This window comes from Hyperolius riggenbachi, chromosome 4 (genome assembly GCF_040937935.1).
Source record: "Hyperolius riggenbachi isolate aHypRig1 chromosome 4, aHypRig1.pri, whole genome shotgun sequence".
Classification (NCBI taxonomy): domain Eukaryota; kingdom Metazoa; phylum Chordata; class Amphibia; order Anura; family Hyperoliidae; genus Hyperolius; species Hyperolius riggenbachi.
Window position 1 is genome coordinate 255,179,317 of NC_090649.1, and position 19,228 is coordinate 255,198,544.

At 43.4% G+C, this 19,228-nt stretch overlaps 1 protein-coding gene across 1 annotated transcript in view; it reads right to left on the reverse strand.

The window, feature by feature from the left end:
- The window catches only part of MDN1 (midasin AAA ATPase 1), a 317,199-nt gene that overhangs the window by 239,123 nt on the left and 58,848 nt on the right, over positions 1–19,228 (reverse strand). Inside the window, exons 13-19 of the mRNA XM_068231147.1 lie at positions 17,028–17,140; positions 14,029–14,177; positions 13,283–13,343; positions 10,865–11,073; positions 4,779–4,882; positions 4,102–4,246; positions 2,880–2,976 (exon numbers count right to left, since the gene is read on the reverse strand). Coding sequence (XP_068087248.1) covers positions 2,880–2,976; positions 4,102–4,246; positions 4,779–4,882; positions 10,865–11,073; positions 13,283–13,343; positions 14,029–14,177; positions 17,028–17,140 — 878 coding nt within the window. The remainder of the gene's footprint in view (positions 1–2,879; positions 2,977–4,101; positions 4,247–4,778; positions 4,883–10,864; positions 11,074–13,282; positions 13,344–14,028; positions 14,178–17,027; positions 17,141–19,228) is intronic.

The following is a 19,228-nucleotide window of genomic DNA, read 5'->3' on the forward strand; positions in this document are numbered from 1 at the left end:
GAACCAGAGACGAAGCACCCTCATGTATTTTATTACATTTATCAGTGGGAACATGACAGTAAACAGCTACCCTGCTTTTAGTTTCATTGTTATCTGCTTAATTAGTCTATTAGCAACTGTGATAAGAATCCAGTCGAGGTTTGACCTGGAATCATAGCTGAGTCACTTTTCTGTGGAGTCTTTTCAAGCCCAAGCCTCCCCCCTCCTGGCTCAAATTTCATGCTTTACATACTGAGAGCTGTGATGACATGGGAGCTGCTGCAGGAAAAATCTCTGTCTAGCAGTGTGGCTGTGTGATCTGTGTGCTCTGTCTGTGCAGCCTGTCATTATTATCTACTGTATGCAGTTTCATTACTATGAGAGACACTTCCTACAGGCAGCCACACAGTATTCCAGAATATGAAGTTGAAAGCACACAGATGACAGCCTACAGCAGCCCTGCTTGTCTATAGTCTCATATAGCTTAGACAGCACATCCAGAACACCTCATAACCTGGAACAGAAGGAATATGAGCCGGCGGCCATATTGGATATTTCCTGGAGCAATAATGGATAAAAAGCACTCAAAAAGGCACACCAGAGTGGCAAAATTATCGGGTAGAGCATTTATTCTTTACAAGCTATCAACTGATATGTTTATTTTGTGTGAATCGTTAATCTCTGGTTCCCTTTAATAGGGAAATCGCATGCGATTTCCCCATGCGTTTTTTGCCGCGAATTCGCATAGGTACCAACGTAAATTCACACAGGCAGTGACAGTTAAAATCGCATATACCCTCACGTATGCAAATTTGCGGCAAAAAACGCATGGGGAATCGCATCCGCATGCGATTTCATCAGCGGTGGAATCCAGGCGATTCCGCACTGCAATAGTGGAAATGAGCCCTGACTGGCTGAAGCCGCTTTCCCTCCCGGTTTCCCCTTCCACACCTCTTTTCCTCTCTGATTGGCCAGTATTTCTCATGCTGGGACAATGCACTTTCTATAGTGATGGGCGAGCAAAACAGGCAGAGGAGAGTAGGGCAGGAAATGACATCAGGACTGGCTATAAAATAGCCACACTTAAAATGTGAAATGCTAAGAAGGATTTTCTCTCTCTTTTTTTTTTTACTGTAGAAAAAGTATTTATCTACTTATTTGTGTGTTTTTTTTCTGAGATACGATGGCTGACAGCTCTTTAAAACTGAGCATAAAACCTACAGAGAAACAATGCTTTACAGCCTGAATTATAAAACCTTACCGTGGGGGAAAAAAAAAAAAAAAAAAAAAGGAAAACTGGCATTACCCTGTAAGTCACTTCAGATACACTTTACTGAAAACTGGTAGTTGAAAAAAATTCTCTCACAGGAATCAGACCTGGTAGATCCACTTTAAAATTACCCAAATCTGTAATCTAGCATTTATGCTTTGTGAAAATAGGGACCCTGCAGGGACCCAAAAAAGTGCTATGCTTTAATAGACCGCTTTTAAGCTTGGTTCACACATAAATCTGTACATTTCCGGTCCAGTCCTGTCAGTTTTACCTAACTGGAACGGAAATGTACACCTTTTGTGTGTGAACACACCCATAAAAAAACGGATACAAAACTGATCGGACTGGACCAGAAATGTACAGATTAATGTGGGAATACATCCATAGAAACACATAACACTGATGCCAACTGTGAAAAAGTGACAGGTGTGTACCAGCCCTAAAACCTAAAATAAAATATATGCCCCTATAGAGTGAACAAAAAAAACCCCTTAAAGCCTCAAATTGTTTCAAAGGTGGTGGTCAAATAGCTACCCTGTCACATTTACTTTGGAAGTATCCAAAAGCAATTGAATTCTAGTGAAAAATCAAAACACGAATTAAAAAGATATTTTATCTAGATATTCATTTTAATAATCTGCATGTCCATTTGTGGTTTCTTAATTCTGAAATGATTTTCTAAGTAGTATAATTACACAATTCTAGCTGCAAAATGGATTATTGCCTTTAATTAGAAAAGAGGGGAAAAAACATTTCTCATAGTCTGTTGATGGATACATTATTTTTGTACAATGCATTCAATGGTCAAAATATATTCACTAAATAAGGGAGAATTTGAACACTTGTAAAATGGCCTCTGTTAACCTCCCACATACTTTAAGTGTCCCCAAGATGGTACACTGTGGCTTATTTATACCTACCTGGCGCTTCCACCAGCCCCATGAGGACTGTGGCCTCCCTCGCTGTCTTTTTCGGTCACTCTGTTCTGCCGCTATGCCTCCCGGTAATCCGGTCAGTCGTGGGCTTCTGCAGATGCACGGCTCGGCCACGTGCACCCCTATTTTTTTCCCATGGCTGAGACAATTCTGCACCTACGTTGTAGAGCAGACCCGATCAAACTCGGCTATTTCCGCCTGTGCCCAAGTGAAGAGCCGCTATTGCGCCTGGGCTGGATTGTGATAGGTAAATATTTACCTCGCTGACGTTCGGGGGCTTCCAGCGCTGGATTGCCAAGGCTTTGGAGGATGGGGAAGCCTCATTAGGATCCTGAGGCTTTCCCCTCCCAAGGTAAGTTTCCCCCAGAGGGTTATTTTGTCTTACAGACTGTAGCCTTTGTTAGTTCAAGGGCAAAAATGTATGTCTCAAATTATTGTCCTCAACTGATGCATTATGGTCTTTCTTTGTGGACAAATACTGGAAGTGATGACATGCAACTACTTTCTGTTTTAAGGCAGAACTGTGCTTTGCAGTGTTGATGTACAAAACAATATTACAATGGTTCAAAAAAACATAACTGTATTCCTAGTACCTGAAAATTAAATAAGATTGAATGCAATGTTGTTTTTTAAATTTAACAAATCACTCATAACATGACTTAAGAAATCAAATAACATCAATAAATATGTACCTATTTCTTATTCCAGGTGGCAAGTTTCGCTTTCCCACATCAGTAGCAGGATTCATACAGGCAAACAATCGAAAGTCTGGGTGACGCATGAGGGGATCTAAGCAGAAAGTGGATAGATGCAGAAGTAATGTTTGGGCAAATATTTAAAACTTGATTAGTTGCATATGATCTTTATGGACAGCATGTGAGTTATCATTCTCATGTCAATCATAAGCTTGGGGGGTAAAAAGCCCAAGAAGCTCTTGGCTATTTTTACATAAGCATAAACAACCCCATTTCAATAGCGCTTGGGATGCTGTGTAAAATGTACACTTCAAAAAAAAAAATTAAAAAAAATCGAGTATGTGTTTTGCCAAATGCAAAAGCACACTGAATAACTGATCTTTTCCCCTTTTTGCAGTGGTGGATTTTTTCTGCCTTTGCAACTGGGTTAAGGCAATGGATCAAAAGAAAATCAGGAAGGAAATGCTGTTCCTTTTCTAGTGTAAATCACTATTGCGTCGCAGAGTATTTGCAATCATGTGCGTGTGAATGTGTGTGGTGCATGGAAGTGGAGGGGGGGGCGGGGGGGGGGGGGAGGTGATGGAGCTCTCCGTTGCACAGCCATTTTCAAATCCACCCTGGGACTTTGTGTACTTCCCAAGACGAGAAAGCAAATCCACTCCAGGATTTGATGTTCTCCCAGAGAGAGGTGCTCAGGTAAGAACTAAAAAAAGGCTCAGCAGCCTTTTTTAGATTGTCTGAACAGCATATATAAACACGGATGCTGGTTAATCACAAAGACTTTTTCCAGGCATTAACTATGACGATTGCAACAGGTCAAGTACCACCACCCTCACACACACCCCCCCCCCCTCCCCCAATAACCCATGCTACAAAGGAAAATGACAATGTAACAAGAATAGGCCGGCAAGTTAGAACGTAAATAAGGTTGTTATTGACATGTTAAAATAGTAATAAGTATAAAATACAGCTCTGTAGTAATGCTATTGTGTGCATTATTGAAGACATGCAACCATACTAATGTGTGTGTAGATACATTCAATCACCTGTACTTGCACATACAAATGATATATCTTACAAATAATTACAGTTTTGTTAAATGTGGTCCCTTGGTTTTTCTAAGTATGTGTTCCAGGTCCTCAAAAGAAGCATGCTGGCCAGGGAATTTTTTTAGGCACAGTTCAGAGAATGGTCAGAATAGTCATAAAGCAAAAATTACCAGTATCTCCTCTGTCCAGCAGTATCAGCGATCCGGATGACCCTTCTAATAAGCCACACAAGCACTCTAGAGTTTCAGCAGCAGCTAAATTAATTTCATCCAGCAAAATCCATTCTCCTTTCTTTACAGCCTGAGCTAGAGTGCCCTATGGGGACAGAATACATTTCAAATTGTGACAACAGGACCAGCACTCCTCTAAAGGAAATGTATAGTTTTTTATTGCATTCTTACTCCATAAGTACAAAACAACAGTAAAACAATATGTTTAAACAATCAGCTGAGCTGCATATACTGTGCAATGGGAAGGCGGGTAGAACACAAGGCTTCCTTTTCAGAGTAGCAACAAAGCAATCAGTAAAAACAAATTACAACAAAAGCTGGCTGCTTCTACCCCAAGTGTCTACCTATGCAGGACACACGTGGTGTCAGCACAGATAACAGATGGTTGGTAAAATGATCATAGGTGTTTAAAAAAATGCCTGTACAGGAATTATGTTATCTCCTTCCACTCCATCAGTTAAGCAAGACAAGATTTCACATATTCCTATTTTTGTTACAGTTACCCTCTATGTATACAGCTGGCGCAAAGGTTTTTTTATGAGTGAATTAACAAAGCAAAGCAAGTAACAGGGCTGTGAAAGTCTGTTTGTAGTATAGAAAGCTCCCAAGTTACCTACCTCTACAAATGCAAATAGCACAGCATTTTCTGTCATCCTCATTTGTTGCTGGGCTTGATTTAGACGTAAAGAAACTGTTTCCCATTTTTCCTTTAACAAGTATTCTGAAAGAACGGATAGACCATAGTTAAAAGAATTTTAATCTTATTTACTTTGACAGACCATTAATTATTAAGGCTTTCACTAAAATATCATCATAAGATTTATGTACGCATAGATAATGTTGCATGCTACATGGAGTTCTAAACTACTAAATTGCAAATATTGCAAAAAAAAAAAAAAAAAACAACAAATATTTGAAAAGATTTGGACTTGTACTCCTAGTGCTGAGGAAAACCCCTAATCACGTTGCTCGCCCTGCGAAACGGACAGGAGCTTAACCACTTTAGGACCTAGGGCTTTCTACCTCTTAAGGACCGGCCACTTTTTTTCCATTCAGACCACTGCAGCTTTCACGGTTTATTGCTCGCTCATACAACCTACCACCTAAATGAATTTTGGTTCCTTTTCTTGTCACTAATAAAGCTTTCTTTTGGTGCTATTTGATTGCTCCTGCGATTTTTACTTTTTATTATATTCATCAAAAAAGACATGAATTTTGGCAAAAAAATGATTTTTTTAACTTTCTGTGCTGACATTTTTCAAATAAAGTAAAATATCTGTATACATGCAGCGCGAAAAATGTGGACAAACATGTTTTTGATAAAAAAAAAACCCATTCAGTGTATAATTTATTGGTTTGGGTAAAAGTTATAGCGTTTACAAACTATGGTGCAAAAAGTGAATTTTCCCATTTTCAAGCATCTATGACTTTTCTGACCCCCTGTCATGTTTCATGAGGGGCTAGAATTCCAGGATAGTATAAATACCCCCCAAATGACCCAATTTTGGAAAGAAGACATCCCAAAGTATTCACTGAGAGGCATAGTGAGTTCATAGACGATATTATTTTTTGTCACAAGTAAGCGGAAAATGACACTTTGTGACAAAAAAAAATTGAAATCTGCCACGGACTCACCATGCCCCTCTCTGAATACCTTGAAGGGTCTACTTTCCAAAATGGGGTCATTTGTGGGGTGTGTTTACTGTCCTGACATTTTGGGGGGTGCTAAATTGTAAGCACCCCTGTAAAGCCTAAAGGTGCTTATTGGACTTTGGACCCCTTAGCGCACCTAGGCTGCAAAAAAGTGTCACACGTGGTATCGCCGTACTCAGGAGAAGTAGTATAATGTGTTTTGGGGTGTATTTTTACACATACCCATGCTGGGTGGGAGAAATATCTCTGTAAATGACAATTTGTTAATTTTTTTTTTACACACAATTGTCTATTTACAGAGATCTTTCTCCCACTCAGCATGGGTATGTGTAAAAATACACCCCAAAACACATTATACTACTTCTCCTGAGTACGGCGATACCACATGTGTGGCACTTTTTTGCACCCTAACTGCGCTAAAGGGCCCAAAGTCCAATGAGTACCTTTAGGATTTCACAGGTCATTTTGAGAAATTTCGTTTTAAGACTACTCCTCACGGTTTAGGGCCCCTAAAATGCCAGGACAGTATAGGAACCCCACAAATGACCCCATTTTAGAAAGAAGACACCCCAAGGTATTCCGTTAGGAGTATGGTGAGTTCATAGAAGATTTTATTTTTTGTCACAAGTTAGCGGAAAATGACACTTTGTGAAAAAACACAATTAAAATCAATTTCCGCTAACTTGTGACAAAACATAAAATCTTCTATGAACTCGCCATACTACTAACGGAATACCTTGGGGTGTCTTCTTTCTAAAATGGGGTCATGTGTGGGGTTCCTATACTGCCCTGGCATTTTAGGGGCCCTAAACCGTGAGGAGTAGTCTTGAAACGAAATTTCTCAAAATGACCTGTGAAATCCTAAAGGTACTCATTGGACTTTGGGCCCTTTAGCGCAGTTAGGGTGCAAAAAAGTGCCACACATGTGGTATCGCCGTACTCGGGAGAAGTAGTACAATGTGTTTTGGGGTGTATTTTTACACATACCCATGCTGGGTGGGAGAAACACCTCTGTAAATGACAATCTTGATTTTTTTACACACAATTGTCCATTTACAGCGGTATTTCTCCCACCCAGCATGGGTATGTGTAAAAATACACCCCAAAACACATTATACTACTTCTCCTGAGTACGGCGATACCACGTGTGGCACTTTTTTGCACCCTAACTGCGCTAAGGGGCCCAAAGTCCAATGAGTACCTTTAGGATTTCACAGGTCATTTTTGTTTCAAGACTACTCCTCACGGCTTAGGGCACCTAAAATGCCAGGGCAGTATAGGAACCCCACAAATTACCCCATTTTAGAAAGAAGACACCCCAAGGTATTTCGTTAGGAGTATGGTGAGTTCATAGAAGTTTTTATTTTTTTGTCACAAGTTACCGGAAATTGATTTTAATTGTTTTTTTTCACAAAGTGTCATTTTCCGCTAACTTGTAACAAAAAATAAAATCTTCTATGAACTCACCATACTCCTAACGGAATACGTTTGGGTGTCTTCTTTCTAGAATGGGGTCATTTGTGGGGTTCCTATACTGCCCTGGCATTTTAGGGGCCCTAAACCGTGAGGAGTAGTCTTGAAACAAAAATGACCTGTGAAATCCTAAAGGTACTCATTGGACTTTGGGCCCCTTAGCGCAGTTAGGCTGCAAAAAAGTGCCAATCATGTTGTATCGCCGTACTCGGGAGATGTAGTATAATGTGTTTTGGGGTGTATTTTTTACACATACCCATGCTGGGTGGGAGAAATACCTCTGTAAATGACAATTGTTTGATTTTTTTTTTACACACAATTGTCCATTTACAGAGAGATTTCTCCCACCCAGCATGGGTATGTGTAAAAATACACCCCAAAACACATTATACTACTTCTCCTGAGTACGGCGATACCACGTGTGACACTTTTTTGCAGCCTAGGTGCGCTAAGGGGCCCAACGTCCTAATCTCAGGTCATTTTGAGGCATTTGTTTTCTAGACTACTCCTCACGGTTTAGGGCCCCTAAAATGCCAGGGCAGTATAGGAACCCCACAAGTGACCCCATTTTAGAAAGAAGACACCCCAAGGTATTCCGTTAGGTGTATGGCGAGTACATTGAAGATTTTATTTTTTGTCACAAGTTAGTGAAAAATGACACTTTGTGAAAAAAAAACAAAAATCAATTTCCGCTAACTTTTGACAAAAAATAAAATCTTCTATGAACTCGTCATACACCTAACAGAATACATTGGGGTGTCTTTTTTCTAAAATGGGGTCCGTTTCTGGGGTTCCTATACCGCCCTGGCATTTTACGGGCCCAAAACCGTGAGTAGTCTGGAAACCAAATGTCTCAAAATGACTGTTCAGGGGTATAAGCATCTGCAAATTTTGATGACAGGTGGTCTATGAGGGGGCGAATTTTGTGGAACCGGTCATATGCAGGGTGGCCTTTTAGATGACAGGTTGTATTGGGCCTGATCTGATGGATAGGAGTGCTAGGGGGGTGACAGGAGGTGATTGATGGGTGTCTCAGGGGGTGGTTAGAGGGAAAAATAGATGCAATAAATGCACTAGGGAGGTGATCGGAAGGGGGTCTGAGGGGGATCTGAGGGTTTGGCCGAGTGATCAGGAGCCCACACGGGGCAAATTAGGGACAGGAGGTGATCTGATGGGTAGGTGTGCTAGGGGGTGACAGGAGGTGATTGATGGGTGTCTCAAGGTGTGATTAGAGGGGGGGAATAGATGCAAGCAATGCACTGGCGAGGTGATCAGGGCTGGGGCCTGAGGGCATTCTGAGGGTGTGGGCAGATGATTGAGTGCCCTAGGGGCAGATAGGGGTCTAATCTGATAGGTAGCAGTGACAGGGGGTGATTGATGGGTAATTAGTGGGTGTTTAGGGTAGAGAACAGATATAAACACTGCCCTTGGGAGGTGATCTGACGTCGGATCTGCGGGCGAACTATTGGTGTGGGTGGGTGATCAGATTGCCCGCAAGGGGCAGGTAAGGGGCTGATTGATGAGTGGCAGTGACAGGGGGTGATTGATGGGTGGCAGTGCCAGGGGATGATTGGGTGGCAGTGACAGGGGGTGATTGATGGGTGATTGACAGGTGATCAGAGGGTTATTACAGGGAAGAACAGATGTAACTAATGCACTGGCGAATTGATAAGGGGGGGTCTGAGGGCAATCTGAGCGTGTAGGCGGGTGATTGGGTGCCCGCAAGGGGCAGATTAGGGTCTGATCTGATGGGTAACAGTGACAGGTGGTGATAGGGGGTGATTGATGGGTAATTAGTGGGTAATTAGTGGGTAATTAGTGGGTGTTTAGAGGAGACAATAGATGTAAACACTGCGCTTGGGTGGTGATCTGATGTCGGATCTGCGGGCGATCTATTGGTGTGGGTGGGTGATCAGATTGCCCGCAAGGGGCAGGTTAGGTGCTGATTGATGGGTGGCAGTGACAGGGGGTGATTGATGGGTGATTGACAGGTGATCAGTGGGTTATTACAGGGAAGAACAGATGTAAATATTGCACTGGCGAATTGATAAGGGGGGGGGGGGGTCTGAGGGCAATCTGAGCGTGTAGGCGGGTGATTAGGTGCCCGCAAGGGCCAGATTAGGGTATGATCTGATGGGTAACAGTGACAGGTGGTGCTAGGGGGTGATTGATGGGTAATTAGTGGGTGTTTAGAGGAGAGAATAGGTGTAAACACTGCGTTTGGGTGGTGATCTGATGTCGGATCTGCGGGCGATCTATTGGTGTGGGTGGGTGATCAGATTGCCCGCAAGGGGCAGGTTAGGGGCTAATTGATGGGTGGCAGTGACAGGGGGTGATTGATGGGTGATTGACAGGTGATCAGGGGGGATAGATGCATACAGTACACAGGGGGGGGGGGGTCTGGGGAGAATCTGAGGGGTGGGGGGGGTGATCAGGAGGGGGCAGTGGGCAGGGGGGGAGATAAAAAAAAAATAGCGTTGACAGATAGTGACAGGGAGTGATTGATGGGTGATTAGGGGGGTGATTGGGTGCAAACAGGGGTCTGAGGGGGGGGTCTGAGGGGTGCTGTGGGCGATCTGGGGCAGGGGGGGGGGGGAGAAAGTGTGCTTGGGTGCAGACTAGGGTGGCTGCAGCCTGCCCTGGTGGTCCCTTTGACACTGGGACCACCAGGGCAGGAGGCAGCCTGTATAATACACTTTGTAAACATTACAAAGTGTATTATACACTTTGTATGCGGCGATCGCGGGGTTAACATCCCGCCGGCGCTTCCGTATAGCCGGCGGGATGTTGCGGCGGGCGAGCGGTGACAGGCGCCGGCGGAGGATCGCGTCACGGATGACGCGATCACTCCGCCCATGCCCTTAAATGGACCGCCGCCTCTGTGGGTGAGCCGGTCCTTAAGGGCTCCACTTCCCGGCCGCCTCTGTGCGTTAGGCGGTCGGGAAGTGGTTAAACTCACGTCTTTCTTCTCTAAATTGTAATTTCTTTCTCCTATCAACCTCTCTGACACTTGGTTATTAAGCTCTAAACAATATAATAGTTAATGTGGCTCTATCTTGAAATAGTAACAAAACTTTCTATTAGTAGACTCTGAAATCTCCTCTGTAGACCTTATCATCCTAGGTGATTGAACTACAGAAGTTGTTGAAACCCTGTAGATTTCATAATGATAACTTAATGCTAACTTATTTGAGCTTGTTCTGGGCAGAGCATGCCACAAAGGTTTTGCAAACCCTATTTTTGGCAGGGAAAAAAAAAATGTATGAATACAGTGTTCTCCCCAGAATTTTTTTCCAGCCGAGTAGCATGAAATAGTAGCCGGGTGGCATGAAAAAGTAGCCGGGTGGGGAGAGATGAGAGAATGCAGGGCCAGTGCTTGTGTGTGTAATTATGCTTACAGCATAGAAGGTGGTAAGCCGATGACAGCCGAGTGCTCACCAAAACTAGCCGGGTGGAGCACCCGGCTAAAAGAGCCTGAGGAGAACACTGGAATAATTCATATTCATACCCCTGTAGGACTGAGCCTCCATACACACACAGGAAATGCTACAATAAATGTAATCTGCATCTAACTTACCTGATTCTCCAGCCTCAACTTTAGTTAACGCATTTTTCACAACATGCTGCATCAATTTAAGTAGGTCTTCCCATCGCTTTTGTCTATAGCAGGTTTGTATGTGGCCCAGAAATGTTTTGTTCTGCTTCCTAGAAAATGTCTGAGTAAAAAGATCTTCAAAATCTTCCCGCAGAGGCAGCCATATCAGTTTATGATCCACGGGTTTGTAGCTAGGACACGACAAATACAAAAATGTGTAAATAGTCTGAAAAACACGTAGCCTGGGACAAGTCAAGTCAGACATGAAGACCTAAGATCGACTTAGTTACTGAAGGAAAGTATTTTCTATGAATTGTAGGCTGTAGATGGGAATCCGTTCAGAAAAATAAACACAAACAAAGGTAGCTATATTTATCCTGCTGGGACTGAAATAAGGCTATGTTACCACTTGAGGTGAGAATGGACATTTTTTTGTCTGTTCTCTGCTCATCGAGTGAACAGCTCCTATTTTATAAATAGGAGCAATTCACACTAGTCATGCTGCATCCGTTGCAGTAAGCGGACTGCACTTCTGTGCATTCCATGATAATCCCGGGGCACACGGATGTGTTCCCCCATATAGCCTATGGTATAGCGCATCTTCCCCGGGCTCCAGCCGGACCACAGGGGACCATTGGAGCGGACATTACACAGTCAACTACTGCTGGCCACACGTGATAAAGCCTAGGAGAAAAGCAGGTGCGGATGGATATGCTCAATTTAACCACTTAACGACCGCCTAACGCCGATAGGCGTCGGCGGGTCGTTAGTGGTATAGCATGGAAACTTTCCATGCCAGTTGACGGAGGCTGCCTCCGTGAACAGTGTGCGAGCCGCCGATCGCGACTCGCACGCATAATGTAAACACGCGGGGAAGAAATCCCCGCTGTTTACATCAATACAGCGCTGCTGCGCAGCAGCGCCGTGACGGAGATCGGCGATCCCCGGCCTCTGATTGGCTGGGGATCCCTGGCATCTAATAGGCAGAAGCCTATCCTATCAGGCGCAGGACGGATATCCGTCCTGAGCCGCTCAGAGGGGAAGGGAGAGGGAGGGAACGGGCGAGAGGGCGGAGAACGCTGCGGAGGGGGGCTTTGAAGAGCCCCCCACGCTAAGCAAATGCAGCCGGCGGCGATCAGACCCCCCCCAGCAGGACATCCCCCTAGTGGGGAAAAAAGGGGGGGGGGGGGGGGGGGAGTCTGATCGCCCTGCTGCACTCCTGATCGGTGCTGCGGGCAGAGCCCACGCAGCACCGATCACTGAAAAACCCCCTGGTCCTTAAGTGGTTAAATGCAAACAATCATCAACACACTGCACCAAAAACACATGCCCACAACAGCAATAAAAACAACTGTCAAAATGGAGGTTCTTTAAAGAAAATTAAAAAATTTCCAGTTAGGAAACAAACCCAATAGAAAGACACTAAGGAAATGTCTCAAGCCGTCAAATATATTAAGGAACAGCATGATCACTTATTCATATAGTGAAAGCACAAGTTATATAGTGCACACATATTTCTAGGGCACAATGAACAACTCACATCACTGCCGTTCCATTACTGAGGCACTAAAATTAATGCTAACATCACAGTTCAGGAACAGTGGAACAGTTCAGAAACTTGTTGAAGTAAGCCAATAAATCCAGCAGTATTTGTCAGTGTTTGGGGAACCAAAAGCATACAGAGGAAGCTCACTGAAGTGTGGGGTTAACAAGATATACAGACAATGTACTAACTGAGATTACAACCTGGGACACTCAAACTGAAAAGGGAGAGGGTGCTTAAGTATTAGCCACTATGCCACACTTATTGATTCCCTTTCTAGGGTCAAGGCAAAAGAAAAAGATAAATAGAAACCCATCTTTATGGATTATTTTTTTTTTTTACATGGTTACATTTCCAATTTCCTCACTTACGACTACCCAATCCCATTTTACACATATACACCTCTATAAAACTTGCAAGTGTGCTGCTGCTGGAAAATGCAGCTGGGCGCTGTGAGCAGTCTCTAGCAATACACTTTCATAAGATGCAATTGTTGATATTTCTCTTGCTTCCTTTATTCACACAGTTGTCCATGTATTTGAGAAGCAATTGTACCTCTGGTGACAGTTGTTTCTAAGATCTATCGCTAGAAACTAGGCATAGCTACCAGCCACAGAGAAAAGTCATAGCCTTCAGTAACAACAAATAACGGACGCATCTGTTATTTTGTGAGGTTTTAAACGAAATTAAAAAATGCATGTAAAAGCAAACAATGTTAGGTATATTAAATGTGTAAACAGATAGCAAATATTGCCGGCCGCCATATTTAGATGAGAGTTAACAGGCGCACACCCTTTAATGAGCCTAGCGCCAACACATTTTCAGCCACATCCAAAACACACATTTAGTTCTCTTACCCTCCTAAAAGATCTGCTGTATCACTTTGCTGGTTCATATTCACAATCCGTAATCGCTGACCTGCACACATATGCAAATAGGTAAAACAACTGAGGAACTTACTTCTTCACAAACAGCTCTTGTTCCAACACAATAATAATGAGCAACACCCTTTAAATCTATAGTGTACTAGCATGTGTACAGGTGTCCATGAGGTCATTTAAAGACCTGCCATGGCAGAGTTTTAATCGGCGGCAGCAGACAAGCACACTGCTCTTCTGCTTACCCACTCCATGGTACCCTGGCGGGTGGTCATGGACAAGTTGTATGGCTGACCTTAGCTGAGGCACATCTGGCTATATCTAAACTAGGAAGCCAGAGCTACATAACACTAGGCACATATCTAGCCATTTATATTAGGAAAGGAGACTAAATAACACTGGGGGTACATTTGGCTATCTAAACTGAGGAGGGGGACTATATAGCACTTGTTGCACATCTAGCCATCTATACCGGGGAAGGCAGCTACCTAATACTGGGGGAACATTTGAAAGCCATATGACACAAGCAAAAAGGTTGATGATGTGCTGCTGAATCCTACAATATTCACATCCAGAACGAGCCAATACTTCAAATTTACTTATACATCATTGTACTGTATCTACAATAATTTTCCAGGAAAAGAGCTTTATTTAATACTTTAGATTCTTATTCACCATTGTTTATTGACGCTTGGTTCAGAAAGATAACAATGCATATCAATTACCTGCAACATGAGCAAGATATTGGACTGTGGAGGTTTTGCCAGTGCCAGTTTCCCCCACCAATAATACTGGTTCTCCTTTATTAACACACACTGCAATCTGTTCAATCAATGTGCAAGATGGTCGGGTAGCAGCAAACGTCATCTTCGTTCTACAAAAAAAACAAGGCGATTGGCAGCTGTGTTAAGGAACTTGCACTTAAAAAGGTCAGTTATACAGGATACTGTTTGCCTGTCCAGTAAGTTTAAGGATAAGATTTCAAAAGCATGTGTTCGTCAAACACATATGGTATCAAATGACAATTCTAATGCATAAATAGCTGCTCCAATATGGGCAACATTCCAGTAGCCAAGATGGCGCTTGCGAACAGTCAGGTGACTGCTGTCAGGACTATATAAATGTATGGGAGCCTCCCTGCCAAGCCCCATACCCTGAGGAAGGTCATGATTGGCTGAAACATGTAGGTAGGCGGAGCTTCAGGATGCCTGACCTACTCACAGCTGTTGTCCCACACCAATCCCCGCTGAGGAATCATGTGATCGCGGGTGGATCGCGGGACGAAGACGGCCATCCAGTGGATGAGATCCCTCATCTGCTGCATACGATACCGCGGTATCCAACAAGAAATAACAGTGAGTACTAGCTGGACTTACAAGGTGGCTGCTGAAAGTCACAGTGGGCAGTGAAAAACGGGACGTCCAAGCCCAACTAGGTACTCGCAGCCAGCCGGTATCCTCTTCATGCTGCCTTTGTCTATGCATGCTGCACACTAACTCAGCGCTTGGAAATTGTTGTGAACTGTGTACACCTATAGCCACTAACTTGCTATGCATGGCTCATAAACTCTGCTGATGCTTGATGTACCATCTTGCTGACAATCAGTGCTGTATACAGTGCATCTCCCTCACATTTGAACTCCTGATAACAAGGACTATGCTGATTTGAGATAAAAAGTGCCCATACACTCGTCAGATTAGCAGCAGATAGATCATCAGATGGAATTCTTATCTATCTGATGTGTAAAAGGAACATTTTTTACTAGAATAGAATTCCAATAGATTTCAGTTTGAAATCTATTGAAAAACGATCTGATGGCATTTTTTTGCCATCAGATTTCCATTAGGGCCAATGCAAAACGATAAGCAATCTCAACAGATCGACCTAGATTTTCCACCGTGCCAGTTCGATGAAAATCCATCGAAATCGGCCGTCGATCGGTCGATTGACCAACCGATTTGCAATCGATCAATCGATCGATTTTGTGCCATCGGTCGGCCAGAAAATCGGCTGAGTGCATGGGCCCCTAAAGTATCCAACTGCATGCCTGGATGTCATTGTCTTTAATTGGACTTGCCAAAGCGCAGTGAAATATAAATATATGCCAATGTGGCTTATTGTGAATTCATTCAGATCTTTGATATACACTCAATTCCAATAATCCAAGTAGCAGCTAAGCAATTGATTACAATTGAATTCCTATCTATAGGTGGTGTGATACTTGGTCTGTGTGTGCAGATGGATGTGTGGAGTCTAGTGCATGGATGTTTGTGGGAGGCAGGACAGTCCTATTGGACTGGTTTGTAAACTATTTTTAATCAGTGTGTTCATTTGTATTCAGCTTGGTGCTGTCCGTGAACCAAGTTTTGTACTTTTGGAATATACGAGGTCTAGATTCACCTACAGTTATGCACCCCTTGTCCATACAGTGCTGCTGCAGATGTGTCAGATCATGTGATGCTTCATGGCTCTGTCCACTCCTATGTACCTATGCATTCAGCCTCTGAATCTATTTAACATAAAATATGCATGGTCTACAAATTATTAAAATCTCATCCCATCTATAGTGAAGAGGGCTGAAAGAAGTTCTCGGCAGCACGTAGGTACTAAGTGCATACCTTCCTATGCTAAAAATAGAATTTTAAGTTTAAAGGGCCTCCTTTCCTGTATGGCCCTAAACCCTATCTCCCCTTTACAACCTAGAAACAGCCAAACTTCCTAATGGTCAAAGATAAAAGCCAGCTCCATAGTCACTTCCTGGAATGAATCGGGTCAGATGCTACTTCATTGTTGTCTATGGATAAGCATGCCCTAGGATTCCTGCTCAGCAACAAGTTTAGCCTAGCAATAACATGGTAGGTGAAAGGAGTGATATATCACTGTTTATTCAAATACTGTACAAGGTTTGCAGGTGTCCGATTTTACATAGGCTACTGTACAAACCTAGACAGACAATGTTGGCTAAGTCTGAAAGGAAGTATAGGTGTGAAGACTCATTTACACACATTCATTTTATGCTTCAAAGTAACAGTGAATCCCAGTTAGGGGGCGATTCAGATAGGATATTTATATGCAAAAAATATACAGAACATCTAAGCAGTAATAAGACACCAAAATCACATTTAACAAAATGCAGGCCCTTAGTTACATTTTTCCCAAGTTTTCTCCCATGAGATAATTTTCTTCTAAGGCCCGCTTCATTCAGGCATGGATGGAAAACCGAGTCATGTAAAATCTGATCCATGGAGTGGATCATTTTTTAAAGGCATCAGTTTTCCATCCATGATCCTCCAATCCGTTAGCGTGCACGGTCAATGCGACACATTTGCAGATCACGGAATATTCACTCTAGACCCAAACTTCTGATCCCTTCGGCATAATGTACCTATTCAAACAGACCAATGTAAAGGGATCCCTGGTTAACATTGAATCCGTTTGCATCTGTTCAGTCACGGTCCGCTGATGTGAAATGGGCCTAACATTAAAAAAATAACTTTTCAGCACTTTGCAATTGAAAAAGCACTAAAAAGTAGGTAAAAGAATAGCAAATTTAATTTGAGTTTTTTTTAATGGGGGAGTTTTTATGGTGTTTTATTGGTAAGGTTTGAAAATACCTCTTTGGAGAAAACTCAGGAGAAAAGTGAATAGGATATGCTCTGTGGTCTTCCATGTACCATTATTTTCAAATTATGTGCACAAGTAAATGTCTAAAACTCAAACTTACCTATGGACTCGAAGAGTACCCGTTTGCTTCCTAAGCATTTCGACTCTTCCAACAGAGACATCCAGCTCCCGCACAACTATTTCTGGCTTATAGAGCTCACAGTAAAATTCTGCCTAGAAGTGTATAAAGGGTATAGCATACATAACTATAACTGCAAAGCTATTTAAGGTATTTAGGAAAAACAGATTATTAGCCTGCAAGATCACAGTTACACAAGATTTCACACCTTTAAAGAGATGCAACACTTAGAATTTTTTTCTTTGACAGTCACTGTCAACGTTTTTTACCCAAATATAAAAAGGTATAGAAAAGTATTTTTTATAACAGCTAACAAAGCTATCAAAGTTCATCATAGGCCTCATGTAGAACAAGAAGCTTAATCGCTTAAAGCGGGAGTGTCACCATAAAAATCAAATTTCAACAGCAACTGGTCTGAGTGTATTAACCCTCCTGGCGGTCTAATGATTTCCGCCAGGAGGCAGCGCAGCAGTTTTTTTTTTTTTTTTTTAAATCATGTAGCGAGCCCAAGGCTCGCTACATGATAGCCGCTGCTCAGCGGCATCCCCCCGCCCGCTTTAATCTCCGATCAGGAAATCCCGTTCAAAGAACAGGATTTCCTGGAGGGCTTCCCCCGTCGCCATGGCGACGGGGCGGGATGACGTCACCGACGTCGTGACGTCATTGGGAGTCCCGACCCACCCATCAGCGCTGCCTGGCGTTCGGGGTTACCGTCAGGAAGGTTAAGTGATAAAGATGCTAATCCTGCATTCAAAACTTTTCTGCTGTTATGATTTGGAGTTATCACATACTAAGGCCCGGTTCACATTAGCGTTCCCTGTCCGGATTCGCCGGGCCGGAACCGGACCGTATACTGTACAAACGGAACGTACTTTCCGCATAGCAATGCAAAGGCTATGCGGACGTTCACACGTGTCCGTTCCGTACAGTACGGAACCGGACCGGATCCGGACACTTTTCCAACATGCACTATTTTTTGGGTCCGGATCTCCGGCCCAAGCACCCGGACCTGAGCCTGACAGCACCATCCGGAACACAGAAACCAATTGGAAACGGAAGGCACAGAACACACTGCCTACAAACATCTGACGTTCTACCCCACTTCCTATGCGTATCCAAGAGGCCATTTCGGATGGGGACACATGGGCCAAGCATGTCTGGAGTGGAGCAGCAGTGACAGACGTGCTGGAGCTGTTTGGCAAAATGTTGGAGGTGGAGGTGAGGCCTACAGCAGAGGAACCTGATTCTACAGGTGCACCTTCTGCTGACCCCAACATTTTTTTATTTAAATTTCGCTATTTTTTGCCCACGGATCCAGATGGCAGCCTGATGCATGCCTGATGCAAACGGACCGGATCCAGATCGGAACCGTACGATTCCGATCCGGATCAGGTCCTGATCCGATCAGGATCCGGTCCGTTTGCATGGCAAAACGCAAGTGTGAATGGGGCCTTAAGGAGCACTGCCCCTTTAGTAGTCAGTGCCAAACAGTTGCATGCTGGGGGTTCTTTTTATCTATAATATATTCCTCCTCTTCCCTTTATTTCCCTGCCTGGCTGCCTATCTGAAACCCTGCTCCCCTGCTCACTTGTGTTTACAAGCAAGGCTGAGGTGACTCCGCGATTGGAGGAGAAAAGAAAAAAGGTAAAGGCCAGAAATGACATCACTAGTTAGCCTAAACTGGAGGCAAAAGACATGGCCCCAATCAGGAACAGAATTCTCTTTATTTACTTTATAACATTCACTGAAATCAAAACGTGGACAGTACAATACATGTGTTACGTAAGTAGATCAAGTATTTATCTACTTATATATGTGTTTTTTTTCCCTGGCATAGTATGGATAATCCTACTGCTTTAAAGGAGACATTCGGGATAGATGCGGGAGCAGACACTGAGAAAGTGAACTGCTCCAGTGTGCAACCAATACCAGATTCAAACTGTGTGGGGGGCGTGAGGTTAACTACTTCATTTCACAGGCCCTGACCTCAGAGGTCAAGGCTCAGACCAAATAGATGAAATACAGAGAGGACATGATCCAACCCGGCTGGACAGGATTGTCAGCTGTAGGCATGTGTTTTTATACAACTATTTTCCCCAGATGTATCCTTTAAGTTACTTTTGCCTACTGAGAACAACATGAGACAATTTTGCCTACTGACAATAACATGAGAATAAGGCCTC